At 35.5% G+C, this 20,279-nt stretch overlaps 1 protein-coding gene across 1 annotated transcript; it reads right to left on the bottom strand.

Moving 5' to 3' along the window:
• Positions 1–286: 286 nt before the first annotated feature.
• On the bottom strand, positions 287–1,848 carry LOC101250088 (sufE-like protein 1, chloroplastic/mitochondrial). Its single transcript, XM_010315653.4, has one exon. It carries the CDS (start codon positions 1,817–1,819, stop codon positions 665–667), a length of 1,155 nt encoding a protein of 384 aa, XP_010313955.1. The 5' UTR covers positions 1,820–1,848; the 3' UTR covers positions 287–664.
• Between the last annotated feature and the right edge of the window lie 18,431 nt (positions 1,849–20,279).

Genomic DNA, 20,279 nt, shown 5'->3' with positions numbered 1-20,279 from the left:
AAGAAAATTCCCAGCATTGTCGCTAGAGAAAAGAGTGACATCTCACAGATCCTTCTATAGCTTTTATGAGTCCCCCAGATCACAAAATTAATGCAACTAGGAAATATCATCTCCCATGGAATGTGATAGATTATTTAGATCTCTTCGGTTCAAGGAAACCAGAAGCATAGTTCACTAGAGGTAAACTTCTTTAGATATACCATGAATTTATATTAAAACCCTTTTAAAACATAAAAATAATAATTTTTGCAGTTACCATAAACGTGAAAGGCCTAACAAAGTAGAGTTACTTATAAAGGATAATTGTAATTGCATTTCATCAAGTTGAGCTGAAATTAGAAAAAAAATTGTGTCATCGTTGTACAAGATAAGGATAAAATTTTCATAATGGCACTCCAAGTAGCTAGTTTATCATTCTTGAAGTTGATTAGCAGGTCCAAGTGCGTCACAGAGGTATTGAAATGACTCTTGGGAGGAAAGAAAACTATAGTTTAAAATCCTGAAACTATTTTATTAAGATTCTCGCGACAAAAAAGACTTCGCGTCTATCCACTTCTCAGGATTTTATGCTACAAGATATTATGAGGTATAAGTTTCAATAAATTCCACAAGGATGAAAAGTTTACACGACAAAAAGAACCAGACCTCTCTTGACGCCAGCAATTCAACTACTACCAACTTCAGACGGCGTCTTGGCCACAATTGATAAAGCGTGTAGTCCATTCTGCAACTCATCTTGCAGTAAACCATAAATCATCCTATGCCTCTTAACCAAACTCTTACCTTCAAATTCCTCTGACACCACTTTTAAATTAAAGTGTGTCTCTCCATCACTACCTCTAATCCCCGCGTGTCCTGCGTGCTGATAAGATATATCTTCAACTTCTAGTTCCACAGGCCTAAGTTCCTTCTCCAGTTTCTGCTTGATTCTCATCCCTCTACTCCTCAAAACACCATCATCACTAGCACCAACAGCAACATTGTTTCCATTAACTTCAGGACTGGCTACAGACTCCACATTTCCATTACCATTAACACCAAGAGACTCAGTCGACGAGGCATTTGATACTTCACTCTGCCCTGAATTAGCACCTTTCTCAGCTTCTTCAACATACAATTGAAGTGCTTTTTTCTGCATTAACTTCAACATATTCAAAAACCCATTATTCCTAGAAGGAGTTAAGCTTTGTTGCAACCCCAAAAGTACAGCAAAATCAGGGGAAACTTTTAAAATCTCTTCTACAGGTCTTCCAGAAAGTCCCTGAACTAACAAAGCAGCAAGACCTTTAGTAAGTACCGAATCAGAATCAGCCTCAAATACAACATTTTTCTCAGAATCAAAATACGCCCTAACCCAAACCTGTGAAACACAACCCTGAACCTTATTTTCACTAGTCTTGTACTGGGCATCGAGTGGTTTTAAATTCTTGCCATAAAACAACAGTTGCTCGTACTTAGCCTTTGGTTGCTCAACTGCTTGAAAAAGCTTGACCATTTCTTGAAGCTTCGTTGGAAGCTCTTCAATGGGTTGGAGAGATGAAGAAGAAGCTTCTCCTGCTGCTGCTGGGGTTGCAGAAACAGATTTTGTTGAAATTCTTTCGATGGTAATGGATCTAAAGAAGGCTAATTTAGTGGGTTTTGAGTATAAAAAAGAGGATTTTGAGGATTTGGGGTATGGTGAATTAGGGTGATGGAGAGGATGAGGAATTTTGGTCGAAATCGACATGGATGGAAGATGATGGAGCAAAGGAAGTAGAGAAAATGGTGAGTTTGATGTTGAGAAGATACGAGAGAAGAGAAAACTAACCTCACTAGACATAATCCTACATTTTCAACCAATCAAAACATTAGTTTAGTTGGTATTTATATTCTTAGTTATATATAAATTTATTTTATTTTTTCTTTCATCACATATTTTTTGTTCATATAAAACTATTGAAATTATTTATTACCTTAATAGTGTTCTCAGAAGAATTTAAAGTTTCAACGCATCACAAAAAACTTAGGTTAAATATTTGTCTGATTTTCTTGAAGTATATGATAAATTAATATAATAAAAATATCTTAAATTTACTTTTAATAAACAGAAAACGATAAAAAATAGGAAAAATTATATATAATAGCAAACTAATAACCTAAAATAAATGGAGTAGCTAGGGTTTGATTTAATTGTGTTCCATAGCAAACGTTAGCCAAAGTTTGTCAGGTGTCTCTCTCCCAAAAATCTCGCTCGCCACTCTCCCTCTGCTCGCCTCTCTCGCTTTATACACAGAAGTGTATAAATTTTGTTTCTGTTTTGTATAAAGCGAGAGAAAATTGTATATACACATGCAAAAATATATATCTTCGTGTTATACACTTAATTATATAATTTACAAACATTTTACTTCAAATATTGCAGTGAAAAAGACCAACGAATCATACAATTACGAATTATACAATTGTAGTGAAATACAATTTTCTCTAGCTTTATACAACAAAAGTGTATATATGTGTTTCTGTTTTTGTATAAAGCGAGAGAAAAACATATATCTTCTTGCTATACACTTATAATTATGCAATATAAATACATTTTAATTCGATTCAATTGTATGCAAAGTAAATTTTATAAAAATATTGCAGCGAAATAGGCAGCGAATTATACAATTGTGCATTATACAATTGCAGTGAAATAGGCCAGCGAATTATACAATTTAGGCCAACGAATTATACAGTTTTATGTTTGCTATGGAGCGCAATTATGCAAACTTTGCTATAGCATACAAATATGAATTTTTTGTTTGCTATATGTGAAAGTTGCCAAAAAAAATATTCTCAAATTATTAAAATTGAACATCACATACTTTTTATTTAATTTTGGTAGCAAAGTTACCCTTGATGTTAGCCAAGGGACCATAAATACCCTTCTACTTAACAAATACATATTTATGTTGATATAGCACTTGATGTGGCATTCACCTAAGATTTCGAACTAGGACCCTTTCTGTTTAAATACTTTTACAAACCCAATTTAAAGTCCCAAATCAAACTAGCCTTCAAGAAAAAAAAATTGAGTCTCCTCCATCAAGTTTCAAGCAATGTGAGAAGGCTTCATCAATTTAACTGAAAGACATATCGGAGAATATGAAAAAGTATGTCCCTTGATTGATACTTCAATAGGAGAAGGCTCCATCAATTTAACTATTCTTTTCCACTTTCATTCCAGAATAGGCATTCACTGAAGAGTACCACCCAACTTCTCATGTTCATACTTCACTTGCTAGAAGTTCCGACACTTAGCTACGAAATCCATTGTATCATTCATATGACCCACCAGTAATATTGTCTCAAGTAGCAATAAATCTTAGTTGCACCACGATGTATAAAGTATCTTGAGCTATGAGCCTTATCAAAGATAATACATATCAGTTCACCAACTTGGGTCATATAAAATTGCTCTTTGACATGCAAAACACTTTTAGAATCAAACCTTACCTTGTACCATCTTTCCACGAATCTTTCCCAACTTTACATCTTTGAATTGTTTGTCCTTAATTTGATTTAGGAATGTAGACCATGTATCTACCTTGGCTAACAATCCACCCTATTTCAGATACTTCATGTCGCATCAAATTGTTAGCCACGATTTTAATCTCCCTTGCAAACAATTATCTGGTAACTGCTGGACACGCTAGGTCAATCTATACCACATTAGCCTTACATGGATAGTAGAAAGTAGTGATATCATAATTCTTCAACAAATCCATCCATCTATGTTGTCTCAAGTTCAACTCTTTATAGGTGAAAATATGTTGCAAATTGTGGTGGTCAGTAAACACTTCACAACGAACTTCATCCAAGTAATGCCTTCATATTTTAAGTGTAAAAGGTACAACAGCCAAATCCTAGTCGTGATGCAGTTAGTTCTTCTTGTGCACCTTAGAAATCTTGAGGCATAAGCGGAACAATTGTTTTGTGTATTAATCCAACACCTAACCTAAAACATGAGACATCACAATAAAAAATTAAATCCTTGACCTCCACCGGCAAGGTAAGATAAGAGATGTGGTCGACAAAGTATTAAATTATTGAAAGCTCTTCTCACATTCGTCAAACCACATGACTAAAATCTCTATTTCAGTCAGGTGGGTCATATGAGAGGCGATTGAGGCGAATAACTTCATCAAAGGCAACCAAAACTCACACTTCAATTATTTAGCATAAAGTTTCTTCTACCTGAGCAAGCCCAACATTATCCTCAAACTGTCTCTACTCTCCTCTTTACTTTTAGAATAAATGAGGATATTATCAATAAATATGATCACAAGAGATTTCATATAAGGCGTAAACCCTTATTCATCAACCTATGAAGGTAGCCAAGTTGTTGGTCAGTCCAAAAGACATCACCAAGAACTCATAATGCATGTATTAAGTATGGAAGGAAATCTTAGGAATGTCTTTAGCCTAAATTTTTAGCTGATGGTAGTCGTATCTCGAATCAATCTTGGAGAAGACTGGAGAACCATGTACGGTCAAATAAATCTTTTATCCTTCGCAATGAGTACTTTTTACGAATTATAAATTTTTTCAACTATAGGTAGTCTATGCACATATGTAAACTTTCATCTTTCTTATTAATAACAAGAAACCATTAGCACCCATGGGGAAGCACTTGGATAAATGAATCCATTACTTAAAAATAGGAAAACTAAAACTTTAGCTCTTTAAGTTCAGTTGGTGACATCCTATAAGGGAAGAGATGGAAATAGGACGAGCGCCCCAAACAAATATTACAGCTAATGTATCGATTCAGATGCATTTAAGGTAAATCAGTGAGAAAGACTTAGAACTCACATACCATTAGAATTGACTCTATAGATGGAACCTATATAGAGTCATCCATATCATGGACATCCGTTACGACGTTATCTATGGATTCAGTTGGCCTTGATGACCGAAATGATCTATTTTGAAGGTTAAACAATCCCTGGAGTAAGTAAACCCCTCATTTGTCGATTTTCGTGTGCTATAGTCCATGATCGTTTTTGGTGATCCCTAATTTGGACGTATTTTTGGCATAAAATTTTGCTTCGATGTCCATTAATATGTTAGCTATGAAGTCAGTTAGCCTTGACGACCAAAATGGCCCTGTTTGAAGGTCAAATGAGCCCTTAAGCAAGTAAATCCCCCATTTTACCGACTTTCATGTGCTATATTCTATGAATTTTTAGTGATCCATAATTCCAACTCTTTTTGCCCAATTTTTTTACGCCTATTAAGACGTTAGTTATAGATTCACTTCCCCTAACGGCAACAACGGTCCATTCTCAAGGTCAAATGATCCACGAAGCAGGTAAACCCTATTTTATTGATTTTTTCGTGTACTATAGTCTATAGATTGTTGGTGATCTAGAATTGTGACTGTAACACCTTGAAACTCCAAGACTCATGGTAAATCCTAACATAGGTGTCTAAATTTTAAACACTGTTTCTATGTCCATTTTTAATGAGTATAGGTCATTTAGAAGGTTTAAGAACCAAAACGTCCAAAGACGTTCGGGAAGTTGGTTCAAAGAGATGTTAGTGTGCCTTAGCCTTTTACTAACTTTTCGGAATCGAAAATGTACGAAAATGGGTGGAAAGGTATCTAATGGGTGTTTGAGTTATTTCATGATTGAAACGTCTGGGTACGACTCCCCAAGGACCAACCAAGGGTCCTTGAGGAGGATCCCTACAGGTTGATGCAGAACTGCCTGGCAGTGTGCATCGACGGGGCAGACGACGGTCTATAAGTGGATCGACGGGGAGTTGATGCAACCGTCTTCTCACACTTAGATAGATTCGTGAAGGCCCTTGTTTACCTAGCTACTGTTACTCGCGATGAAAGGGGTTGACGAGCTGTCATTGGCTCGACGAGGCATCGAGGCCACCGTCACCCCATACTTAGAAAAATTGGAGGAATCCCTCGCTTGCAAAGTCTCTGATAGATACGATGGAAGTGCAGTATGGAGGGGGGTCATCCGTCGACTCACTGATGGACCGTCGATCGGGGTTCATCGGTGAGGGTCGAATTTCACTAATGAATTTTAATGATTTCATTTAAATTAATTAAGTGGTTTAGGGGTTAGTTAGTGACTAAATGGAAACTAATTAAGTTAATTAAGTCCCTCTATAAATACCCTTAACCCTCATTAACCTAAAGACAACTCTCAAAATAAACTCTCTCCCTTCTCTCTTATTTCTCTCTCTACATGAACTCACCATTGAAGGCTAGCAAGAACTAGGGTTTAGGGGCTGGAAAAGGGTACATTCTTCATTAGATTGTTGAGAAACATTAAGGTATGGGTTCTATTCACCTTTGAGATCTTTTACTCAAAGGGTTCTTTCAAAATAGATTTCAAAAAGTTGAGTTTTCTTATGGGTTTCATTAAATTACGAAATTGAAGTTATGGATTGAGTTGTTGATGAATTTTTAGGGGTTATATTGAGTAGATTAATATGTAATTCAACTTGTTTATGGTAATTCTTGATGGTTTGGTCTAAATTGAAGAACATGATCCTCTATCCTAAAACCTAGGTAGTGATCTTGATCTATATTGTTTTGTGATCATTCAATTGAGTTGATTGTTGATTAGATTACTATCTTGTGGTGTTATTATGGTCAAATTAAGATGAATTATAGTCCTATCATGCTAGTTCTTGAGATGTGATTTATGTTATGAATTATAATGTGAAATTAGCCTATGTATCTTGTCTCAAGTTGTGATCTAAAGATGAATTGTATTATAGAGATGAAATTGGCCTTGTTATTTTATTGATTATCATTGTGTGATGATGTTACTCCCCAATTTGGGTTGAGTTATGGGTTGATGGTAAGACCTTGATGATACACTATGATAAAGACTTGGTAAGTCTTATAATCTCTATCTTCACTTCCAATTGTGATTAATTGTTGTTAAGTCATGATATTACATTGGAGTATGCCTTTATTAGGATTATAGGGTGGTATGATGTTGAATTGAAATGTCTTGACTATGTTGTGAGGTAGATTAAGGTGTATGTGCTATAAGGATGGTGAAAACTATAAATGTACCTGAATATGTTTTGAAATGCTAATGTGTTAACCTCACTTATATGAATTGTGATGAAAGGACTTATACTCATACAATTCTTATTGAGATATTGATGATGATGATTATACAAGGGTTAGACCCTATGGCCTAAATTAATCTATGATTGATAATTAAAGGCTTAAAGGCATTTCAAAAAGGGACTCTAGCTTAGTAGTGAGTGAACTAGATAGAGAAGTGTCCCTTCCTACATAGGGAAGGTAGGGGAACTACATTACTCTTGAGATTGGAGACTATAATGCATGGAGCATAAAGAGGGTCCCAACTAAATCTCCTAGCTCTTGAACCATGCTGCCCCCATAGAAATACTAGCTAGTGGATTCACGTAGTTGCTATGTTTTATGTTTTGGTACTAGTTGGCAAGTAGTCCGTCTTCTTTCGGTGTAGGGTTTTATGACACCAGATTCCATACTAGCTTGTGTGGTCTATATCGGTTAGGGTAAGAGGTTCCCAAAAGTTAAAATGAATTAAAGGACTTGAACTCTAACTTAGATAACCTAAGGGATCTAGCTTAGTCTAGGTTGGAGTATGGGACTCTACCTAGACATTGCACTTGTTAGTCTTGAGGGGAGTCTTAGGAGGAGGTTCTTATATGTTTATGTTAAGATAATATATATATATATATATATATATATATATATATATATATAATGACCATGCCATATTGTTGATACTATATGTTGATTAGTTCGTTTATGAATATATCTTGGATTTTAATCATAATATAAGATGAAATGCAAGCCAAAATGCCATGATATGTAAAGTTGGACATTGGTAATGTTTCCTTGTTGAGGATACTTGATTGAGTAAAGTTATGGGGCTTTGCTTGGTCATTGCACTTAATAAGGACTTGTTAGTAGTTGTCTTGCTTATTATGATATGCTTAACTCTTATTCATTCTTGTGATATTATTCCTTGATGTTAGGGTTGTAGTAAATCATGATTCTAAGTGTGTTGGCATAATTGTTACTTGTTGAGATAGTAAGCATGTTTGGTTGATTAATATGACTTACTTGAGTTTGCATTAAGCCCTTAAAAAGGGTAGACTGACATGTTTTGATAAAAAGTCCCTTTTACCATGTTTTGCTTGTGTATGCGTATAAGTCTCATACTTAGTACATGTGTAGTACTAACCCAATTTTCTTCCCTTGTCCCAAACATTTTAGGTTCCGATCATTGAAGAGTTTGGAAGGCGTTATTGTTGAAGGCTTGGATTTTTTCTTTCATCCAAGTAGGGTAGGTCCTCAACTTTCGAGGGAAATGTCATATTCTAGAATTGGATTTTGTTATGAGCTTATTGACTCTATCATTTCTTTCCTTATTATTTGAATATTGTGCTTTTGTATGACCTATATATGGTCTTGTTGAATTGATGTAAGGGTTATGCATATATTTTGATATCCGTTTAGATGGTATGACATGAGACAGTCGTTGATACTATTTATATATATATGTGTGTGTGTGTGCGTGTGTGTGTGTGTGTGTGTGTGCGCAATAAAAGTAGAAGACTATGTAACCTTCCTATATGAAGGGTCTATTTGTACCCAATATAAATATATATTATGTGTGTTTAGAGATCTATGTAAACCACCAAGTAGAGAAAATAAAAGTTTTAAATTTTTCTGCATTTTTCAAATTATGAATGTAATGACATGAACTAAGAGGCTAGTTAGTCCTTAAAAAGGACGACGACGCCGGTTACGTCTAGGGGATAAACCCGGATGTGACAGTGACATCTATTTTGCCCAAATTTTTCATGGACGTCTGTTAGGACGTTATATATGGATTTAGTATGCCCTAATAGCCAAAATATTCCATTTTAAAAGTCACACAATCCCTTGAGCAAGTAAACCTCTCATTTTGCCGATTTTCGTAGGCTATAGTCCACGGTCTTTTTTGGTAATTCAGAATTATAACATCTTTTTTGCTCAAATTTTTGTGGATGTCTGTTAAATCATTATTTATGTATCCAATTGGCACTAACAGTCAAAACGACCCATTTAAAAGGTCAAACGAGCCTCAGAGCAGGTAAATTCCTATTTTTCAATTTTCGTGTGCTATAGTTCATGGAATTTTGGCGATCAAGAAATTCGACTTTATTTTTGCACAAATTTTTCATGGAAGTCCGTTAAGATGTTAGTTATAGATCTAGTTGGCGTTGATAGCCAAAACAGCCCATTTTAATGATCAAACGAGCACCGAAGCAGGTAAACCCCCCATTTTGCTAATTTGTCCATAGATTTCTTGTGATCCCAAATTCCGACATTTTATCTTCCCAAAATTTTAATGGAAGTATGCTAAGACATTAGCTATGAAGTCACTTTGCCCTAATGGCTAAAACGACTCATTTTAATGGTTAAACGAGCCCCGAAGAACGTAAACCCCATTTTGTCAATTTTTGTGTACTATAGTCCATAAAATTTTAATGATCTACATTTTCCAAGACTCTTTCATCCAAATATTTCGTGGACGTTCATTTAGACGTTATATATGGAGTCAGTTGGTCATAACAGCCAAAATGACCCATTTTGAAGGTCAAACGAGCTCCAAAGCAGGTCAATCCCTCATTTTATAAATTTTTGTGTGCTATCCACGATCATTTTTGGTAATCTCGAATTACGATGTCTTTTCTGACCAAATTTTTTGTGGATGTCCATTAAGACGTTAGCTATGAATACAGTTGGCTATGACAACTAAAATGACCATTTTAAAGGTCAAACGAGTTCCGGAGCAGGTAAACCCCTCATTTTGTCAATTTCTGTGTGCTATAGTCCACAATATTTTTTGGTGATCTAGAATTTTGACGTTTTTTTTGCCCATTTTCAAGTTCAAACACACTTTGAAACAGATGAATCCTATTTTGCTGATTCTCGTGAACTATCCATGGGTTTCTGGTGATTCAAAATTTTGACGTATTTTTTGCCCAAATTTTTATAGACGTCCGTTAAGACGTTGTCTATGGAGCTACTTGGCCCTGACTTCCAAAATGACTTATTTTAAAAGTCAAACGAGCTCCAAATTTTTTTGTGAACGTCCATTAAGACGTTATATATGGAGACAGTTGGCCCTGACGGCCAAAATGGCCCACTGTCAAGGTCAAAATAGCCTCGAAGAAGTTTGACCCCATTTTGCTGATTTTCATATTTTAAAGTCCATTGTTATTCGGTGGCAAGGATTCCCATGTTTTTCTTGACCAAATTTTTCATGGATATTTGTTAAGATGTTATCTAATGGATCCAGTTAGCCCTGACAGTCATAACAATCCATTTTGAAGGTCAAACGAGCCCCGGAGCAGGTAAACCCCCTATGTTGCCGATCTTCACGTGCTAAAGTCCATGAATTTTTGGTAATCAAGAATTTCGACGTCTTTTTTGCATAATTTTTTGTGGACGTCCGTTAAGACGTTAGCGATGGAGTTAGTTTGTCATGACAACCAAAATGATCCATTTTAAGGTCAAACAAGTTCCAATGCAGGTAAAATCCATTTTACCAATTTTTATGTTTATAATCCATGGATTTTTGGTTATCCAGAATTTCAAGATATTTTTTGTCTAAATTTTATGTGGACGTCGCCTTGACGGCCATAACGTCCCATTTTGAAGGTCAAATGAGCCTTGGAGCACATAAACCCCTCATTTTGCAAATTTTCGTGTGCTTGTCTATGAGTTTTTTTGGTAACACATAATTTCATCGTAGTTTTTGCTTATATTATTTGTAGACGTCCGTTAAGACTTTATCTATGAATTGAGTTGGCTCTAACGGGTAAAATGACCCATTTTAAAGGTCAATGAGCCCACAAGAAGATAAACCCCTCATTTTACCGATTTTTGTGTGCTATTATATTCCATGGATTTTGGTAATCAAAAATTCTGGTGTCGTTTTTGCCTAATTTTTTCATGAACGTTCATTTAGATGATATCTATGGAGACAGTTGGCCCTGCCGATCAAAACTGCCCATTTTGAAGGTTAAACAAACCTCGGAGCATGTAAACCCCTCATTTTGGAGATTTTGGTGTGCTATTGTCACAATCTTTTTTGATGATCCAGAATTCCAAAGTCTTTTTTGCCATAATTTTTTATGGAAGTTTGTTAAGACGTTATTTATGGAGAAAGTTTGCGCTGACGGCTAAAATAGCCTATTTTAAGGTCAAATAAGCCTCGAAGCAGGTAAACCCCCATTTTACCGATTTTCGTGTGCAACAGCCCATTGATTTTTTTAATAATCAAGAATTCAGACGTCTTTTTTGCCCAATTTTTTGTAAAACCGTTACGATGTTAGCCATGGAGCCAGTTGGCCTTGACATCCAAAATGGTTGATTTTGAGGTCAAATGAGCCTCAAAGGAGGGAAACCCCATTTTGTCAGGTTTTCGTGTACTATAGTCCATGGATTTTTGGTGATATAAAATTCAGATGGTATTTTTGCGCAAATTTTTCGTGAATGTCCATTAAGATGTTATCGATGGATCGAGTTGGTCCTACTGGCCAAACGACCCATTTTGAAGGTCAAACAAGCCCAGCGTAGGTAAATCCCAAATTTTACCAATTTTGTGTGCTATAATTCATGGATTTTTGGTGATCCAGAATTCTAGCGTCTTTATTAACCAAATTTTTTGTGAATGTCGGTAGACGTTACTTATGAAGCCAGTTGTCCCTGCGACCAAAATTTCCCATTTTCAAGGTCCAATGAGCTTTGAAGAAGGTAAACCTCATTTGCTGATTTTTCGTATACTATAGTCCATATGTTTTGGTAATCTGGAATTCTGATGTCTATTTTTCCTAATTTTTTTATGGATGTCTTTTTTGATGATGTCTGTGGAGATAGTTGGTTCCGACGGCTAAAAAGCCCATTTTGATGGTCAAAGGAGCCCGACACCAGGTAAACCCCTTCTTTTCTCGATTCGTGTGTTATTGTTCATGATATTTTTTGGTGGTCCAGAATTTCGTCGTCTTCTTTGCCCAAATATTTTGTGGACGTCCGATAACATAATGGGTATGGTGTCAATTTGCTCTGACGGTCAAAATAGCCTATTTTGACAATTTTGTGTGCTATAGTCAATTATCTTTTTTGGTGATCCAAAATTTCTACGTCTTTCTTGCCCAAATTTTTTGTGGATGCTCGATAAGATGTTTACTATAGAGTAAGGTCGCCCTGACAACCAAAACGGCCCATTTAAAAGGTCAAACAAGCCTCGAAGCAGGTGAAACACACATTTTACATATTTTTGTGTGCAATAAGTCCATGAATTCTTGTTGATCTAGAATTCTAACATCTTAATTACCCAAATTTTTGTGAACGTCCGTTAAGACGTTAATTATGAAGCCAATTGGCCCTAACAACTAAAATGTGTCATTTTCAAAGTCAATCGAGTCCTAAAGCAGGTGAACCTCATTTTGCGGATTTTCATATACTATATAGTCCATAAAATTTTTGGTGATCCGATAATGATTTATTGACAAATTTTTCTTAGACGTCCGTTAAGACATTATCTATGGAGCCAGTTTGACATGACGGCCAAAACGGTCAATTTTGAAGGTCAAAAGAGCCTAGAAACAAGTAAACCCTTATTTTATCGATTTTTATGTGCTATAGTTCACAATCTTTTTTGGTGATCCGGAAATCAGACGTCTTTTTTGCCATGTTTTTCATGGACATTCGTTAAAATGTTAATTATGGATCAAGTAGACCTTAATGGATAAAATAGCCCATTTTGAAGGTCAAACAAGCCCCTGAGTAGGTAAAGCGCTTATTTTATCGATTTTCGTGTGCTATAATACACGATCTCTTTGATGATCCATAGTTCAAACATATTTGTCTCCATAATTTTTCTCGAACATCTGTTAAGGTGTTAGCTATGAAGTTTGGTGGCCCATACTGCAAAAACTCATTTTCAAAGTCAAACGAGCCCGGGAGTAGAAAAACCCAATATTTTGCCGATTCTCGTATGCTATAATTCATGATTTTTTTGTGATACAGATTTCTGACATCTTTTTGCCAAATTTTGTGTGTGTGTGATGTTAACACGTTATCTATGGAGCTAATGGGCCCTGATGGCCAAAACGGAGCATTTTGAAGGTCAAACATGCTATAGAGTAGATAAACCCCCAATTTTGTTGATTATCTGTGATATAGTTCAAGATTTTTTTTTATCATGCACAAGTTTGTCATCTTTTTTCCCAAAATTTTCATGAACTTCCTTTAAGATGTTAACTATGGAGCCAGTTGGCTCTAACGGCCAAAACGACCCATTTTCAAGGTCAAATGAATCCCAAAGAAGGTAAACCCCATTTTGCCGATTTTGGTACGATCATTTTTGGTGATCCTGAATTCTGATGTACTTTTTTCCCAAATTTTTATTTTGACGTTTGTCAATATGTTAGATATGGAGTAAATTGTCCATGTTTGAAGGTCAAATGAGCCCCGAAGCAGGTAAATCCATCATTTTGCCAATTTTTGTGAGATATATTCCAGGACTTTTTGTGATCCAGAATTTTAATTTTTTTTGCCCAAATTTTTCGTGAACATTCTTTAAGATATTATTTATGGATTCACTTGGCCTTGATAGTCGAAATGACTCATTCTCAAGCTCAAACGATCCACAAAGCAGGTAAACCCTATTTTGCCAATTTTTGGTGTACTATAGTCCATAGATTTTTGGTGATTCAAAATTCTAATGTCTCTTTTGCCCAAATTTTTATATGGACGTTCTTTAAGATGTTATTTATGGAGGCAGTTGTCCCTAATGACCAAAATGAACCTCTTTGAAGGACAAACGAGCCTCGAAATAGATACTACCCCCTCCCCCCATTTGCCAATTTTCGTGTGTTATAGTCCATGATTTTTGGTAATCCAAAATTCCAATATCTTTTTTGCCCAATTTTTCTTGTACATCCGTTAAGATGTTAGATGTGCAGCCAGTTGGCCTACGGTCAAAATGACCCATTTTCAAAGTGAAACGAGCTTTGAAACAGGTAAACCCTATTTTATCGAATTTTGTGTACTATATTCCATGGATTTTAGGTGATTTGTAATTCTGATGTCTTTTTTGCCAAAAATCGACATTCGTTAAGATGTTGTATATAGATTCAATTGGCCTTGATGATAAAACGATCCATTTTGAAGGTCAAACGAGCTCCGAAATAGGTGAACACCTCACTTTGCCAATTTTTGTGTGCTATAGTCCACGATTTTTTGGGTGATCAACAATTTTGACGTATTTTTTGCCCAAATTTTTTATGGATGTCCGTCAAAACGCTAGATATAAAAGTAGTTGGGATTGACAGCGAAAACGACTCATTTTAAAGGTCAAACAAGCCCAGGAGCAAAACCCCCAATTTTGCCAATTTTGGTTCTATACGCCATGGATTTTTTGATGATCCGGAATTCCGATGTTATTAAAGGATCCAATCGTCCCTGGTATTCAAAATGACCAATTTTGAAGGTCAAACGATCGCAGAGCAGGTAAACTCCTTATTTACCAATTATCGTGTGTTATAATCCACAGTCTTTTATGGTGATCCAAAATTCTGATGTTTTTTTTCCCAAATTTTTTGTGGACGTCCATTAGTATGTCAGTTTAGGATCTAGTTGGCCATGATGGCCAAAACGATCCATTTTGAAGGTCAACTGAGCCCCGCAGAAGTAAATGTCTCACTTTCTTTGAATCTCCTATGCTATAATCCACAATCTTTTTGCTAATCCAGAATTTTGACATTTTTTTTCTCAAAATATTATGGACGTCCGTTAAGACGTTAGCTATGGATCCAGTTGGCCTAATCGCCAAAATATGGATTTTTGGTGATCTAGAATAACGTCGTTTTTCCCCAAATTTTTATGGACGTCCGTTAAGATGATGTCTATGCAGAAAATGTTCCTCGAAAGCAAAAATTGTCCATTTTTAGGGTCAAACTAGTCCCCAAGCAGATAAACATCATTTGGCCAATTTTTGTGTCAACATGGATTTTTGGTGATGCAGAATTCCGACGTCTTTTTTATCCAAAATTTATATGGCAATTTGTTATGACGTTATATGGAGCCAATAGGCATCGACGGCGAAAATGGCCCATTTTCAAGGTTAATCAAGCCTCAAAGCACGTAAACCCTTTATTTTACCGATTTTCATATTCTTTAGTCACGATCTTTTTTGGTAATCTAGAATACTGATGCTTATTTTGCCCAAACTTTTTGTGGAGGCAGTTGGCCCTGACAACCAAAACAAACCATTTTGAAAGTCAAACGAGTCATGGAGCAGGTAAACCCCCTATTTTGTCGATTTTTCTGTGCTAAATTCATTGGATTATTGGTGACTAGAATTCCGATGTCATTTTTTCTCAAATCTTTAGTGGACGTCTGTCAAGACGTTAGCTATGGATTTAGTTTGTCCTGGCGGCCAAAACGACCTATTTTCAAGATCAAACAAGCCCCGAAGCATATAAACCTCGTTTTGCTAATTTTCGTGTACTATAGTCCATGGATTTTTAGTAATCTAGAATTCCAAAGTATTTTTTGACCAAATTTTTTTTGGACGTCAGTTAACAGATATTTATGGGCCACTTGGCCCTGACGGCCAAAAAGACCCATTTTGAAGGTCAAACAAGCTAAGAGCATGTAAACCCTTCAATTTGCCCATTTGTGTGTGCTATAGTCCACTATCTTTTCTGCTGATCTAGAATTGTGACTTCCTTTTTTTCCAAAATTTTTTGTAGATTTCTGTCAACATGTAAGCTATTATGCAGTTTACCCTGACGGACAAAATGGCTCATATTGATGGTCAAACGAGCTCCGAAGCAGGTAAACCCCCTATTTTGCTAATTTTTATGTACTATAGTCCATGGTTTTTTGCTGATCCAGAATTTCGTCATTTTTTTTGCCGAAATTTTTCATGGACGTCTGTTATGACATCGGCTATGAAATTAGTTGGACCTGACGACCAATACGACCCATTTTAACATCAAACGAGCTTCGAAGGAGGTAACCCCCCTATTTTCCTAATTTTCGTTTGCTATATTACATGGATTATTGATGATCCAGAATTCCGATGTCTTTTTTGTCCAAATTTTTCCTGGACGTCCGTTAAGACGTTATCTATAAGTTCTATTGGCCATGATGGCCAAAATGGCCCATTCACGAGGTCAAACGATCCACGAAGCAAGTAAACTCCATTTTTTTATTTTCGTGTATTATAGTCTATGAATTTTTTGTGACCCTGAATTTTGACCTTTTTTTTACAAAATTTTTCTAGAAATCCTAATACAGTATCTATGGAGAAAGTTGTCCCTAACAGCCAAAATGGCCTATTTACAAGGTCAAACGAAACCCTAAGCAAGTAAATCCTATTTTATCATTTTTCGTGTATTATATTCCATGATTTTTTGGTGATTCAGAAATACGACATCTTTTTTGCCCAATTTTTTTGTAGATGTCCGTTAAGAAGTTATCTATGAAGCCATTTGGTGTTGATAGCCAAAACGACTCATTTTGAAGGTCAAATGATCATCGGATCAAGTAAATCTCCTATTTTACCGATTTCGTATGCTATAGTCCGCGATCTTTTTTGACGGTCAAGAATTCTGACTTTATTTTGGCACAAATTTCTCGTAGACATTCATTAAGACGTTAACAATGGAGTCAGTTGGCCTTTATGACAAAAATGACTCATTTTCAAGGTTAAACGAGCCTCAAAACACGTGAACCCCATTTTGCAAATTTGCGTATACTATCCATGGATTTTCGTTGATCCAAAATTTTAACGTCTTGTGACCCAAATTTTCATAGACATATGTTAAGACGTTATCTATGGATCGATATGGACCTAGCAGCAAAACAACCCATTTTGAAGGTCAAACGAGCCCTAAAGCAGGTAAACCCCTCATTTTGCAAAATTTAATATGCTATACAGTCCATGATCTTTTTGGTGATCCAAAAACCCGACGTATTTTTTGCCCCAATTTTTGTGGATGTCTACTAAGATGTTGGCTATGAAGCATGTTACCCTAGCGGCAAAAACAATCCATATTAAATGTAAAACGAGCTCTGGAGCAGGTAAACCTCCTACTTTACCAATTTTCGTGTGCTATAGTCCATGTATTTTTGATGATCTAGAATTCCAACGTCCTTTTTTCCAAAACTTTTCATGGATGTATGTATGTTAAGACTTTAGCTATGGAGACAGTTGGCCCTAATAGCCAAAACAACTCATTTTCAAGGTCAAACGAGACCCGAAGAAAGGAAACCCCATTTTGTTAATTTTCGTGTACTATAGTGCATAGATTTTTAGTGATCCAAAATTTTGATGTCTTGCTACCCCATTTTTTTGTGGATGCTTGTTAAGAAGTTATCTATGGAGCCAATTGTCTCTAATGGCAAAAAATACCCATTTTGAAGATCAAACAAGCCCCAAAGCAATATTTTATCGATTTTAGTGTGCTATAGTCTACGATCTTTTTTTGGTGATATAGAATTCTAATGTATTTTGCCCAAAATTTTTTGTAGACATAATGTATGGATCTAGTTCATACAAACGACATAAACGGTCCATTTTAAAGGTCATACAAGCCCAAAGTAAAAGCCCTATTTTGCCCATTTTTATGTACTATAGTTCATAAATTTTTGGTGATCCAAAATTCTAATATTTTTTTTGTCAAAAATATTCGTGGATGTCCGTTAAGATGTCAGCTATAAAGCCAGTTGACCCTGATGACAAAACAGTCCATTTTCAAGGTCAAATGAGTCTTGAAGCAGGTAAACCCCATTTTGCCAATTTTCATAAGTTATAGTCCATGGATTTTTGGTGATCAAGAATTCCGACGTCTTTTTTGCCCAAATTTTTCATGGATGTCCGTTAAGACATTATCTATTTAACTAGTTGGTGATAACGGCCAAAATGGTATATTTTCAAGGCCAAACGAGCCTCGAAACAGGTAAACTCATTTTGCCAATTTTCATGTAATATAGTCCATAGATTTTTGATGATTCAAAATTTTGACGTCTTTTTACTCAAATTTTTTGTAGACTATTGTTAAGAAGTTATATATGGAACCAGTTGGCTCTGAAGGACAAAAAGGCTCATTTTGAAGGTCTAACAAGTCATGGAGCAGGCAAACTCCTCATTTTGTCAATTTTCGTGTGCTATATATAGTTCATGGATTTTTGGTGATCAAACATTGTGACTTTTTTTTCGCCCAAATTTTTTGGACGTCTGTTAAGACGTTTGATATGGATCTAGTTGGACCCGATGGACAAAACACCTCATTTTTAAGGTCAAACGAGTCCTGAAGTAGGGAAACCCATTTTGTCCCCGAAGCATGGATTTTTGGTGATCCAAAATTTTGACATTTTTTCACCCAAAATTTCGTGGACGTATGTTAAGACGTTATCTATGGAGCCATATGACCCTGACAGCAAAACGACCCATTTTAAAGGTCAAACGAGCCCTAAAGCAGGTAAACCCCTCATTTTGCCGATTTTTATATAGTCCACGATATTTTTTGGTGATCCAGAATCCCGATGTATTTTTTGCTCCAATTTTTTGTGGACATCTTAAGATGTTAGTTATGGAGCATGTTGATCCTGACTGCCAAAACGGCCCATATTGAAGGTTAAACGAGCTCTAGAGCAGGTAAACCTCCTATCTAGTCAATTTTCGTGTGCTATAGTCCATGGATTTTTGGTGATTTAGAATTCTGATATCTTTTTATCCAAACATTTTTATTGACGTCTGTTACGATGTTAGATATGGAGTCAGTTGGGCCTAACAGCCAAAACAACTCATTTTCAAGGTCAAACGAGCCCCGAAGCAGGTAAACCCCCATTTGCTGATTTTGTGAACTATATAGTCCATGGATTTTGGTGATCCGGAATTCTGACATCTTTTTGCCTAAACGTTTTGTGGTGTCCGCCAAGACGTTTCCTATGGAGCTAGTTTGCTCTTACCAACAAAACGACCCATTTGAAGGTCAAACGAGCCCTGGAGCAGGTAAACCTTTCATTTTATCGATTTTTATGTGCTATAGTTCACGATCTTTTTTGGTGATCCAGAATTCTGACATCTTTTTTGTCTAATTTTTTTAGACGTCCGTTAAAATGTTAGTTGTGGAGCCAATTGGCCTTGACGGGCAAAACTGTCCATTTTGAAGGTCACACAAGCCACGGAGCATATAAATCCCCCATTTTGCCGATATTCGTGTGTTATGGTCCATGGATTTTTAGTGATCCAAAATTCAACGCCTTTTTTGCCCAATTTTTCATGGACGTCCGTTAAGAAGTTAGCTATGGAGTCAGTTGGACCTGATAGTGGACCTGATAGTCAAAACAATCCATTTTCAAGGTTAAACGAGTCCCGAAGCAGATAAACCCCATTTTGTCGATTTTCGTGTACTATTTTTGTCGACCTATGTGAGATTTGTGTTGGTGCCAATTACTACTTTGGATAGTGACAAAAATAGAGGTATGAACATGGATAATATTGTTGTTCTTTTTTTAATAATAACCAACAATTTTTACAGTTGCTAACTTAAGTTGATCATACATCACAGGAACATAAAAAATTAAATTTATATGATTACTTTTAAGTTTATTATATAAAACTTGATCACTATAGTAGACTCCAATTATCATAAAACAAAATTAATTGTCTAAAGAGAAGTTCCGAATGACCCTAGATATGAGTAAAAATAGTGTATGCAAAAAAAATGATCACAAATTAACTAAATAAAAAGTATTTCAAAGGATAGATTAGTCCAATCATACTATTAAATAGATTTTAAAAATTATTACAAGAAAGAAATATAGAAGATAAGTGTAATATAGTAAATCATAAGGAAAAAATGACTAACATTCAAAATTTCAGGGAGTGTTAAATTTTAAAACAAAATTAGAGGGGAGACTAATTTTTACCTAAATATCATGTGACTTAACTAATAGCAATAACAAAAAAATTAAAAATTCTAACATATTTTTCTCATGTAAATAAAATATCTTTAGAAAAATTTAAGAGTTACCATACCACCAAAGTTGATAAATGACTAAATTGCCAAATTAAGACAAAATTTAAAAGGTTGAGAAAAAAAAAAGATAAAAACTTTAAGAGTTATCTTTTCCGTTAAAATTTCAAAATATTAAAATAAAATAAACTTGTTTTACGTGTCTTTGAGTAAATATTCAAACAGAATAA

Source organism: Solanum lycopersicum, chromosome 12, assembly GCF_036512215.1.
Source record: "Solanum lycopersicum chromosome 12, SLM_r2.1".
NCBI classification, from domain to species: domain Eukaryota; kingdom Viridiplantae; phylum Streptophyta; class Magnoliopsida; order Solanales; family Solanaceae; genus Solanum; species Solanum lycopersicum.
This window is presented reverse-complemented; position numbering and strand designations above follow the sequence as displayed.

What these genes read in the sequence shown, in the direction of transcription:
- LOC101250088 (XM_010315653.4), bottom strand. Translation starts at nt 1,819, where the DNA reads ATGTCTAGTGAGGTTAGTTTTCTCTTCTCTCGTATCTTCTCAACATCA.